At 34.1% G+C, this 13,792-nt stretch overlaps 1 protein-coding gene across 4 annotated transcripts in view; it reads left to right on the top strand.

Moving 5' to 3' along the window:
• The window catches only part of LOC106884425 (protein transport protein Sec24A), an 84,277-nt gene that overhangs the window by 38,745 nt on the left and 31,740 nt on the right, over positions 1-13,792 (top strand). For 3 of the 4 annotated variants that reach the window (XM_014935805.3, XM_052972226.2, XM_014935806.3), the window contains exons 3-7: positions 2,146-2,268; positions 6,992-7,090; positions 7,921-8,009; positions 9,875-10,138; positions 12,711-12,829. In XM_014935805.3, the coding sequence (XP_014791291.1) occupies positions 2,146-2,268; positions 6,992-7,090; positions 7,921-8,009; positions 9,875-10,138; positions 12,711-12,829 (694 nt within the window). The remainder of the gene's footprint in view (positions 1-2,145; positions 2,269-6,991; positions 7,091-7,920; positions 8,010-9,874; positions 10,139-12,710; positions 12,830-13,792) is intronic. The other variant, XM_014935807.3, reaches the window with a different exon arrangement.

Below are 13,792 nucleotides of genomic sequence, written 5' to 3'. Positions count from 1 at the left end.
AAATGAAATACGAGAAAGTGTTTCATAAGATGGTAGTTCTCAGAATGAGTGTCTACATGATTTCCGGTGCAAGGTGTATGTGTGTGTGTTTATGTGCGTGTATATATATATATATATATATATATACACACACGATTTTATATATATATATATATATATATATATATATACGATTATATATATATATATATATATACGATTATATATATATATATACATATACATATATATATATGTCTATTTTATGCACTGGTGCCACACAATAAGCTTCCAGTATACTTTGTAAAGTGGTTCACTTTAGGAAGGGCATCCAGGTGTAAAAGCCATGCCAAAACAAACAGTTGGAGCCTTGGAAGCTCTCCAGCTCCTGTCAAACCATTCAACCCATACCACCATGGAAAATGTACGTTAATGATGATGGTGATGTGTGTGTGTGTGTGTGTGTGTGAGAGAGAGAGAGAGAGAGAGAGAGAGAGAAGATGAAATTCAGAGAAGTATATGCAATAGGTCAGTTTGAGTGATTGAAGAATAGTCTGCTATAAATGTAATAAAGGAGGGAGTGAGAGCAGTGTAGTATTGAAGAAGGACATTAAAGTTTTTAGTAATGGTCATTTTATTAAAATCTTACCATTTGAAAGTCATGATGTAATATAATGCAATAGTATTTCTTGAAGTTGTTCTCTCAAGTTTAATTGCAGAAAATCGTTTTTATTATACATTAGATTAAATAAATAATTATAAGATGTTTTAAAAACTTGTCAAGGTAAAAATAAATTTAAATATTATGAAAGAAATTGATTTTTATTTCCTTGAAATATTCATATGGGGGAATACATTTACATTTTAGCTTATCATGTGTGTGTGTGTGTGTGTGTGTGTGTGTGTATTTATATATACACACACACACACACACACACATTCACACATATATGCACACATGATTTTAGCCTACCCAACCTATCCTATGCATAGATACATACTCATACACACAGCTCTATGCTTTTTAGTCTAATCTGTAGGCACATGCACACATGTTGGCATCAATGTGTTATATATATCTTGTTTTGTTTGAAAATTTTCTATATCCAAACTGTTTTACATATAAATGAACTTTTGAATTCTATTCATTAAACTGTATTATATCTGGCATTATTTTTATGCCAATTGAAGAATTGTGGCAGTTAAAAATCTGTTCGTAAACTCCCAAACATTTGGATCAGAACAAACAGTAGTTCACAAGACTGTTGTGTTCATAGGACTGAGAAGAAGCTCCAGTTTCTTTGACGTTTAACAAATTTAAACCAAACCTCTTTCTAAATAGGTTGACAGTGGCATGCCAAATCTTTCAGAGAAAGATAGAGTGCCTATTCTCTCACTTGGTAAACTGAGGCATATATAAATAAACCCATGTTACTCATCCAGAATATTGCTTCTGCAATATTCTGGGTGGATTTCATCTGTCTTTACGTTCTGAGTTCAAATCCTGCTGAGGTCGACTTTGCCTTTCATCCTTTCGGGGTCGATAAATTAAGTACCAGTTGCTTACTGGGGTCGATCTAATTGACTGACCCCCCTCCCCCAAAATTTCGGGCCTTGTGCCTAGAGTAGAAAAGAATATTCTGGATGGATATCTATGTATTTGTACATACATCTAATGTATGTTTGTATATACATCAAAAATGTGTATTTATATTTACACCTGTGTTTATATTTACACCTGTGTTTATAATCTGTGTTTATACCCTTATTTTGAAATGAGTAACAAACAAATGGCTACTATGTATTAATCAAGTTAGTGAATTTTTTTTTTTTTTAAATGACCTTCCTGTCCCAAATAATTTCACTGTTCAAAGCATACTGATTTTTAACTGAGTTATTAGGCCATAAACTCCACTCAGTATACATAATAGTTCTTGAATTATATTTGCATAATTTCGTGAGCATGCTATAATTCTGTATTATGTATTGTGTATATAGAAACAAAAGAGTGAATATTTAATTGCATTATATGTATCCATGCAGCATGATGCAGCATATGTTGCTACTCTTATTGCTGTGCTGGCCCTGTAAACCCCAAAATAATTGCATGTTGCTTTTATGTGTTTGCCTATTGGTAGCATGCTACTGTTTTTATTTCCATGCCAGGGGGTGCCAGACCACCCAGCATCACCACGAGTTTGGCTACTGAGGAGTTACCTGCTCCTTACCATGGACAAGCCCAGTATTCACACCAAATCAAAAATCTTTTGTCGACTACCAGCAATTCAGGTTGGGTAAAAGTAATAAAAATAAAAATCCAACAAAAAAAAAAAATTAAATTAAAAAATAAACTAACTGCTAGCCAGCTTGTATTATTGCTAATACCAATTCTGTTGCTGTTCTTCTGCCTATGATTCTATTCTAGCTTGGCTTGAAATGAATCCTCCCTGCTATTTATTAAATATTCTAATTTTTATTAATTTGTTGCGCTGCTGCTTTATTTTATTACAAATTTTTATTTAATACCTATATGTGTATCTATATATATGCATGCGTGTAGTGTGTATGTACACATATATATGTATATATATATATATATATATATATATGTATGTATATATATATATATATATGTATGTATATATATATATATATGTATATATATATATATATGTATATATATATATATATATATGTATGTATATATATATATATATGTATGTATATATATGTATGTATATATATATATGTATGTATATATATATATATATATGTATGTATATATATGTATGTATATATATATATGTATGTATATATATATATATATATATGTATGTATATATATATGTATGTATGTATATATATATATATATATGTATGTATATATATATGTATGTATATATATATATATATGTATGTATATATATATGTATGTATATATATATATATATATATGTATGTATATATATATGTATGTATATATATATATATATGTATGTATATATATATGTATGTATATATATATGTATGTATATATATATGTATGTATGTATATATATATATATGTATATATATATATATGTATATATATATATGTATATATATATATATGTATATATATATATATATGTATATATATATATGTATATATATATATATATATATACTTCAGATTTGATAGTTTACCTCTCTTTCTTTTTTGTTTAGTTGCTGCCTAATCCAAATGTATGTTTTTATCAAATACTTTCGAATTCTTTTTCTATTTTCATACTCCACTGGTGCTTGTCATCTGACATTACTTTGTTAGAGATTTGTTTTTTTGCCTGTTAGTAATGTTGATTTTATATACATATTCTCTTTCTATTTATTAATAAGGGTAGAAATTGATATTAATCAATTAAAACCAGTGGTCTAGCATATATACAAAAATAAGAGGAATGACCAGCAAAAGTGGACTCCTATATGCTAGAAATAGATGCCGAATCATCTAAGCACGAAGAAATATGTTCTCAGTAAAAAATTAGCGACACAACAGACTGTAAAAGGGCAAGACAAATGAAAAAATACTAAAAAAAAAAAAAACGATTAACCTACGTACCATGGTTTCACCTGTTAAAATTTACTTAAGTAAATATTTGCAGGATCATCAGCGTAGTCTGTCGATTTAAAAATATAATTTCCAGAACTAGACATAAGACGTCCACCTGAAATAGAGCAATATTCTCTTTCTATTCATATTTTGATTTCTTCGATGTTAGTTTTTATCTTTAGCATTCTGAACATGTCTTTATATTTCTGTTGAATGTAACAGTTCAAAACAGTATATTGTATTTATATTTTTGTTCATTAGGTGTCATAAATATTTGATTAGCATCACTATTCTACACAAATATCTTTTATTCTTTTACGGATTTCAAATTTTGGATTGCAGCCATGCTGGACATCTTCAACAATTTTTGTTTATTTATCCTATTACTTTCTACTCTCCTTATTTTATCAGTTTCACTGGGTTCACTTTGGCATATATAAAAATGCACATGTTAAGGCTGTAGAGTGTGATTTGAGTGAATTTTGGTTCCTAATCCTTCCAGGTCTATTTATCATATAGAAACATACATATTTGTGAAATGGATACCACGCAGTGGTTTTCAAGCACAATCTTTTCATCATGAAATATTTGAATCTTCCCATAAACAGTTAACTTGTATATATCTTTATTCACACACACGCACACACACACACACGCATGCACGCGCGAAACTAAAATAGTGCTTAATACTGTAGTTATTTAATTTGGGTCTTCATGTAAGGAAACTGCAAGTAGCCAGCAGTTTGGTTTCAGTCAACCATATTAGATATGTGTTTTTGGTTCTCTCTCTCTCTCTCTCTTTCTCTCTCTCTCTGTCTCTCTCTCTCTCTCTCTCTATATATATATATATATATATATTGTGTGGTTATTTACATCTGTATATATATTTATATATCCTGCCAAGCCTATATTTCCTGCTGCCCTTTGCATCCCTGATGACCCTTCTCATCTACCTGTTGATATCCTACTGCCATCCATCACTCCTCCATCTCTTTTTTTTCTCTCATTGTTTCTTCCTCATAGCTTCTCCACCTCCTCAACATCCTCTTATCTTTTCTCCTTCAGTCGTTAGAGGCTTCTTTAAGCCCTTTAGTTTTGCAAATTGAGTGAATTTTGGTTCCTAATCCTTCCAGGTCTATTTATCATATAGAAACATACATATTTGTGAAATGGATACCACGCAGTGGTTTTCAAGCACAATCTTTTCATCATGAAATATTTGAATCTTCCCATAAACAGTTAACTTGTATATATCTTTATTCACACACACGCACACACACACGCATGCACGCGCGAAACTAAAATAGTGCTTAATACTGTAGTTATTTAATTTGGGTCTTCATGTAAGGAAACTGCAAGTAGCCAGCAGTTTGGTTTCAGTCAACCATATTAGATATGTGTTTTTGGTTCTCTCTCTCTCTCTCTCTTTCTCTCTCTCTCTCTCTGTCTCTCTCTCTCTCTCTCTCTATATATATATATATATTGTGTGGTTATTTACATCTGTATATATATTTATATATCCTGCCAAGCCTATATTTCCTGCTGCCCTTTGCATCCCTGATGACCCTTCTCATCTACCTGTTGATATCCTACTGCCATCCATCACTCCTCCATCTCTTTTTTTTCTCTCATTGTTTCTTCCTCATAGCTTCTCCACCTCCTCAACATCCTCTTATCTTTTCTCCTTCAGTCGTTAGAGGCTTCTTTAAGCCCTTTAGTTTTGCAAATTGCAAGACATCCTCTCTGGTGGTGGTGCCACAAAAAAGTACCCACTACTCTCTGCAATGTGATTGACATTGGGAAGGTCATAATGTGGTCCTCTGACTCATCGGATCCTGGTAAACCAACCAACCCATGCCAGCATGGCAAATGGATGTTTAATGATGAATGAACATGTGTGCATCTGTCTGTCTGTCTGTCTCTCTGCATAAATATATATATATGATGGGATTCCACACAGTTTCTACCTACTGAAATTCACTGACAAGGGTTTAGTTGGCCCAAGGCTTGTGACTGAAGATATCTGCTACATTATAGGATTAAACTTTGAGCCATGTGGTTGAAGAGTAAACGTTTTAACTCTATGGCTATATACGAAGACTGATTTATCCTTTGTGTGTTTCTATTTGCATGATGAATATTTCATTTATGGTTGCTTAAGTGGCTGAAGTATTGCAAGACTGTATTTACATTTTTCAGTTAGTGTTAATTAAAATCAAACTCATGAATTAGTGCTGGAGAACTGAGTAACAGGGAGGGCAGAGCTATTTACAAATGTCTTATTGGATAATTTGCTTTCTGATTTTTTTTTCTTCTGTGGTTTGTGAGGAACGTGTTGGAAGCCAAGGTAGGACTGAGTTGAGATAGACTCAGTATATCAGTTTTGCTTTATTATGTCACATAAATTATGTTGATGTATTACATGCGATGCCTAAAAATGGATAAATGAACCTGATGTATGGATTGAACTAACATTCTTTAGTCTTGCTTGTGATTAGTATATGGTGCGATGTGCTTTGTTCTTATTTGAACCAAAATTTGTTTATAACAGTGTTCTCTATAATAAGTTTATTGTTGTATGTCATTAGTATTTCCCTGTTTCTGGTATGACGTAAAAATATTTCTGTGTGTATATAGTGTTGGAGAATTGGAATGTTCTGCATGGAAGAAGTTGTATGAGAGGACAGATACCTGTGATACTGCATTTGAGAAGACGTATTTCTGGAAGTCTTCTTAAAGAATATGGAGTTCTTGTATCCTCAGTGGTTAATTGACCTTTTTTTTTTTGTTAGTAAGTGGGCTTTTAGTAACTACTCAGTTTATTGATGTAGCAGCTAAATATTCCTTCTTTAACAAATTCTGTATCATTTAAAAAAAGATTAGTGGTTTAAATCCTAAATGCTAATATAGCATAACCATAAAGTTAGAAAATCCACTATTAGCACTCTAACTCACTCTGAACTTACGAAAATAATGTTTCACTTTAATTTAAACTTAATATATATGCAGTTGACAGCTAATCATATGTAGTCACTTGTAGTTATTAATATTATAGAATTATCTGGTTAGCTTTTAATGAAGTAGTTTATTAACATGGTTATTTAAAGAAAGAAGTTCATAATTCTAATTTAGTTGGCTGGAGAGAACCAGATATGTTTAATGAATCTTTCATTATAACTTTCTTTTTGTACCTTTGGAATGTCATGCTTCTCTATTAATTATTATTTTCATTTTCATCACCTTTTTCTTTATCTGTTCTTCCTTCCTTTTTTAACTTTTATCCTTTTAGCTTTCCTGATTCCTCTGCACGTCATTTAAAATGTTTCCCTTCTTTTGTCATTAATGCTTTTTCTTTCTAAATAATCATTCTATTCATTCTCAATTCAATGGTGATGTTTGATAGCATATATTTATCATTTTCAGGCCCACCTTCACAGAAATCTTCACGAGCGCCATCTCCAATTGCTAGTCAGTCATATGATGCACTAGAAGGGCAATTTACTCCATCAAGTGGTCCTCCAAGTAAGCATTCTTATTTTTATATGTCAGTAGAAAGAAAATATACTGGGAATTATTTTCCTTTTGTATAAATGAGTATGTTTATGTATATGCATATTGGGCATGACTGTGTGGTAAGAAGCTTACCTCCCAACCACATGGTTCTGGGTTCAGTCCCACTGCGTGGCACCTTGGGCAAGTGTCTTCTACTATGGCTTTGGGCTGACCAAAGCCTTGTAAGTGGACTTGGTAGACAGAAACTGAAAGAAGCCTGCTGTATATATGTGTGTGTCTTTGTGTTTGTCCCCTACCACTGCTTGACAACTGATGTTGGTGTATTTACACCCCAGTAGTGTAGTGGTTTGGCAGAAGAGATTGATAAAATAAGTACCTGGCTGAAAATACAAGTATTGGGGTCAGTTTGTTCAACTAAAATCCTTCAAAGCATTGCTCCAGCATGGTCACAGTCTAATGACCGAAACAAGTAAAAGATACAGATATATGTATTTGCATGTCTGTACTGAAAATTTTTAGAAATTACAAGAACTGAGTAGCAATTGCAACTCCATACCACCATGGTCTTGCTAAACCTAGATCTCAAGAAACAATGTCTGGCATAAAATGTAATTGAACTTTATTTCTAACAATGATTTTCATTTATTTCTTGCTTTGTTGTGTTGTAATGAGACAAGAGTATTGAATGCACTTATGAAAGGCATGCTGCAATAGCTGAAATTTTAAAACTTTTGCAGAATTGTTTTCTTATGTAAATATATTAGATATCTTTGTTTGTTTTTACTTCATTTTATCTTAAAATAATAGTTTTATTATGAATTTTCCACTTATCTTTTCAGTGTCCATGCCACCTCAATCTTTGCCTTCTCAAACAGGTGCACCACCGAGCACAGGACGAATAACTGGAAAGCGTCAGTATCCTCAAATGGTAATTGTTTTACTTTCTAATAGTTTGTTACTTTCATTATTTACTGTTTGAAATTCATGCAAAAAGATAGCCATAATGATTTCTTTTATTTTCCACCTGTGCAACAAATGAAGAGAAACAATTACAAAAGCAGGCATTAACTGTTGGGGTTTACATAGAAAATTGAATTAAGTAAAAAAAAATCATGAAATACAAGTATATATAGTATATAAATAATGAAGAATGATGATGATGATGCAGTCCCTCTGATACATCTATGGCCAATCAAGGAGCCTCCTCACAGATTCAAGATCACTCAGAACACCAAGGGCAAATGTTCTCGCCATCTCTCTTGTATCTTTTGTATACAGGTGTAAATTTAGATCAGTCTTATCCATTCTTACCCTTTATGCAATTCTCACCCATCTTACTATGAATTCACTTGGGTGTAACAGCTCCCTTCCCAACCTAATATTGCTTTTCAAGCAAAACTTGATTGTGTCAAGGTGGGTTCTACCAAAGAGAGATTGTCTGTCCTCAGACCTTCCACCCACACAACCTTTTTCACTATAGCTACCAGACAGAGGAAGGTTGCCTTCCCTGTCTGGTTAGAGGCAGTCAGGAATGGAGAGAATCATCATGAATGGACTTGACTGATAGCCAGATCTATCCCACATGTGACAGCAGTCGCTTGATATAACTCTACAAGTCAGCAATACTTGAACATTGAACAAGTGTATGCAGAACAGTTTTATTCCTCTGACTGCTTCTCTGGCAGCATTTCTATGCTTGTAGAGTTTATTTTAATCCAGCAGTGCTCCCTGTCAGGCTAAGGATTTCTGGAAATTATTCACAGTAGTCTCCAGTTCAGAACAGACTAGCCAGTTCACTTTTGTCAATACCCAGTTTCTCCAAGAAGGTTTACTACTAATCCTCTATGTATTGCTAGATTGGAATTTCCACCAATCTCAATGTTTGAGTGGTAATGGGTAGTGAGCATCTATTGATATTCAAGATGTCAGGTGCCCACCCAGGATTGCAGACCTATCGACAAAATGAGGTGCAGAAAGATGTGCCTTAGAAACAGCATCCACATAGGAATCATCAAGGAATCTCTATAAGTGGTGCAGCTCATGCACATGTTGGTGTATCAGCAGCCATGGCATGCCTATAGTACCATGCATTAGAATGCTTCCTTTTCACAAGCAACTGAAGAATGATCTAATCAAATTGTAATTAGAATAAAGTATGATGTGATGTATTTGCTACCTTTGTCTGACTTCAGAAATAGTTCCTTCTCACCTATTACTAGGTAAAGCTGGCCACTCCACTCATTATTTCATACCAGTTCTGGTCCATTTGGAGGTTAGTTTAACCAGCCTAACAGTTCAGTGCCCTACAATACTGCCATAAACTTGCCTCTTCAGTACTCCTGTTGTGCTTTTATAACAATCACTTTCATGTTTACCACCATCATCATCATATCATATTTTGTTTACTGTTCTATTCTGACATGTAGTTGATTGAATTTGCAGTACAGTTTACTCATATATTTTGATACTTAACATTTACAGAACCACCAAACCTCTTGTATGCTGTCTTAACACATTTGAAATTATCCCATTACACTGCTTAGCAAGAGGTTTGAGACAAAACTTTTAGACTGTGTACCTTCTATTACTTATTACTGTTTTGTACAGGATTAGTCAGTTTATAATAGCATTAAGCCTACAGAAGCTATCTTATTAATTCCAAAGCCTACTTTGCCACATGTAGGCTTGAATTACCAAGAATGAAATGTCATTTGTCATTGATACAGATAGAATCCTTTTGTTGTATCTAGTTTTTAGTTGAGAATCTTTATTAAAATTTGTTTTTCATTTCAGCCTTCTCAGATGCAATCTCCAGCTCACCCAGCAAACATGTCAACTTCAGGAATGCCCCCAGTTTATTCAGGAAGTCCAATGCATGCACCACAACAGTTGCAACAACCCCCACAACAGATGCAGCAACCTCCACAACAATTGCAACAGTCAATACATCCTCAACAACCACAACAATATCAACCCCAGCAACAACAAAGTTCACAATATTCTACAAGTGGAGGAATGGCTGGTCTTACTGGAGGAATGAGCAATCTTAGTACAAAGGTATTGTGATCTGAGTTTTCATTTGTCTCTTCCTTCTGTATACATGTTGCTTCGAGTTTTACATTGAATTCCTAAACCTTGCTAAATTCTTTTACAATATGGTCAAGATAAGTGTTGCTCAGTAGTAGTTGTATATACTTTACTGAACTCAAGTGCTTGTTGGAGGAAAATTTGAGGAATTGATAGGTAAAACAACACAATGTCAAACTGGATAAATTCGAAGTTGGATTTGTCATTGATTTCCTTAAACAATTCAGTGGTGGTGGTGGTGTCACTACATATCCATTGAGTAAGGTTTGCAGTAACTCCAATATGTCAATATTATCTGGGATTGATATATTAGTAATAGCTATTTCACTTGCAGTTGTATGTATGTGTATATATATATTTCCTACTGATCTAGACTTTACCATCATCATCATTGTTTAATGTCTGCCTTCCATGCTGGCCTGGATTGGATGGTTTGAAAAGAGCTAGCCAGGCAGAAGACTGCACCAGATTTCTGTGTCTGCTTTGGTGCAGTTTTTACAGCTCGATGCCCATCCTAACGCTAATCACCCCACAGAATGGACTGAGTGCTTTTTACATAGCAACAGCACAGGCGAGGTCAGTTTTGGCATGGTTTTACAGCTGGATGCCCTTCCAAATGCCAACCACTTTACTGTGTGGACTAAATGCTTTTTTATGTGGCACCAGTACCATCCAGGGTCACCAAGTAACTTGCAAGACAGAGAACCTTTGAGAGGGGAGGGAACATTAGAAGAGGTGATCTTTAAAGTCCTAAGAAGAGCTTTAAATGCTAAAACTCATTTATGTAATAGTACAAAGTTAAGTGCCTAACACTGATAAGCTGAGTACCAATGCAGCTTGGGTTGTGATATATGTAAACAGAGACATATCAGTGTATTTAATAAGCATTTATTTAGTCTCATATGGAATAAGGCTTTCTACTACCATCTTCCAATATCTTGGAAGATGAGACATAAATAGGACAAAATTAAACAGTTCCATTTTTATTCCAAGCTGTGAAAAGCATATCAAATTGATGATAATGATGATGATAATGATCATCAAATTATCATCAACATCATTTAACAACCACTTTTCCATACTCACATGAGTCAAAGAGAATCCTTTGAAGCAGATTTTCTATGTCTGGATTCCCTTTCTGTTACCTTCTTTCACCTGTTTCCTAGTAGGGTAATATTTCCCCACTGACCAGACACGCTTTCTCAAAAGACTGAAAACAAACAATTGCATGCATGATGGTGACACTTATGGAAAGCGGACGTTAAACGATGATGATGATGCTGTGATATCCCTCTCTGTTAGGAGGCACAAGTACTTACACACACACACACACATATATATAAAACAATTTTAAAATGATGGTCATTACATATTTTTCCTTTATTGGATCAAATCTGGCTTACAACTCTTTCCAGTAGTCATTATCGGTACATTACTGATTGGTTTTACTCAATTGGTCTATTGATCAATTGAGAAAAATTGAACGACCTAAAAAAAATTAATGCTATTTTCATCAGCGCCATTTCTGGTTATAACAAAGAAGAGAACTGAAGATGTTGATGATTGTTTTTTTTTTTTTAGTTTCTCTTCAACAAATTCACTCACAAGGCTTTGGCTGGACTGGGGCTATAGTAGAAGATACTTGCCCAAGGTGCCACACAGTGGTACTGAACTCAGAAAATTGCAGAGTGCCTTGTAACAATAAAATCAAATTTTACAGCAAAATAAAAGTGTTCATTTCTTTTGTTGAACATTGTCATCATTTTGACATCTTTATTTCTATGCTCGCATGGATTAGAAGGGTCCTCTCCAGTGCAGCATCCCACCACTTCTTAGTTTCCAATGTCACATCTTTTGTGAGATTCAGTGTCTTAAGATTTGCTCACAACACTTCTCCTCCTGTCTTGCTTGGTCTTCATTCCGCTTCCACAGTTTCTTTCTATTTGGATCTCCTGGTGCTTCTCTACCTAATTTTAACAAGGCATACTGATCATGAGGGGTTTTTCATTTACTGAATTAATACACTAAAACACATGTGAAGGAAATACAAACTGTTTTGTATACTGAACCATGTAACTATATATGGAACACAGTAAATATTAATGTGACTGTGTGGTAAGAAGCTTGCTTCCCAATCACATGGTTCCAGGTTCAGTCCCTATGTGGCACCTTAGGCAAATGTTTTCTACTGTAACCTTGGGCTGATCAAAGCCTCATGAATGGATTTGGTAGACAAGCTGAGAAGCTCATTGTGTGTGTGTGTGTGTGTGTGTATACACACACATGCACATGTATATGTGTGTGTGTGTGTGTGTCTTTGTGCTGGTGTATTTATGTCCATGTGACTTAGCAGTTTGGCAAAAGAGACTGATAGAATAAATAGTAAGCTTTAAAAAAAATGTCCTGGGGTCAATTTGTTCAAGTAAAACCCTTCAAGCAGTGCCCGCCCCAGAATGGCTGCAGTCAAGTGACTGAAACAAGTAAAAAATAGAAGATAATTGTTATTCTGTATTAAGTGATTACATTTCTATTTATTTCATAGGACACTATTAGTGATGTCGTTGATTTGATGCAGCAACGAAAACTCATCGGCCCAGAAGGAGTTGAGACACCTATTAACTGTTTACCATATGAATTTAGTAAAACAAATGCAAGTCCAGAGTGAGTAGCACTTGATATTTATATTTTACCTCCAAAGATTTTGTGGAAAATATAGTTTGTGGATATGGGTTTTTATTTATCTCATCTCATTCAAGTGAAGCACAAGTAGACAAAAGCTTGTCCTTATGTCAGTTATTGTGGATTGTAATAATGGATTCTCTGTACTTGGCAAAATATAGAGCATCCATAAATAATATGGAGTAGGTTTCTGTGAAATCAAACCAGCCTTCTTCTACTAAGAGGTTATAGCAAAACATTCAGCAAGCACAAGCTTAAATCGAATTTCAAAATGACAGTGTCAGGTTGGTTCAAGATTGATATGTTCATGCACGCACGCACACACAAACACACAAACTATTATGCTTAGAAGAGATGCACAATATCAGAATTTTCAACTTGGGTCAGACATAACAGACTATTCCAGATCCTTGTTAGAGTATCTGCATAAATGGAATCAGGACAGGCTAGTTTGTACTACAAACACACACAACAGTCCTCTATAGGGTTTCTGTCTACCATTTCCCTCACAAAACATTGGTTGGTCTTGGGTTTTAGTAAAAGATACTTATCCAAGATGCTGTAGGGTTATGAAGCAAACTCCATCTCTACACAGCTGTTTGTGTGTATATGCTATGTTGTTACGATAAAAGAATATTTAAGTATGCTGGAAATGAACCAAACTAACTTCATTTTTTTCACTTTACTTTTATCTTTCCTTCTCAGTCTTTCATATGATACATATAAAATTTCTTAGGTCATGGTGAAGAATTACAGCATTAATCATTGAGAGAGAAGTTAGGCATAAAAGGAATTAATTGCTGTATGCAAGAGAGAAGACTGCACTAGTTTGGTCATGTGATTTGGATGGATGCCAACAGCTCTATAACAGAAGTTCCAATCTCTCAAAGTAGATGGAACACATGGGAAGTAGGAAACCCAGGAAGGACATGAGATGAAGTACTG

Source organism: Octopus bimaculoides, chromosome 1 (assembly GCF_046866305.1).
Source record: "Octopus bimaculoides isolate indiv1 chromosome 1, ASM4686630v1, whole genome shotgun sequence".
NCBI lineage: Eukaryota > Metazoa > Mollusca > Cephalopoda > Octopoda > Octopodidae > Octopus > Octopus bimaculoides.
Note: the sequence above shows the minus strand (reverse complement) of the source record. Positions and strands in the feature narration are given on the sequence as shown.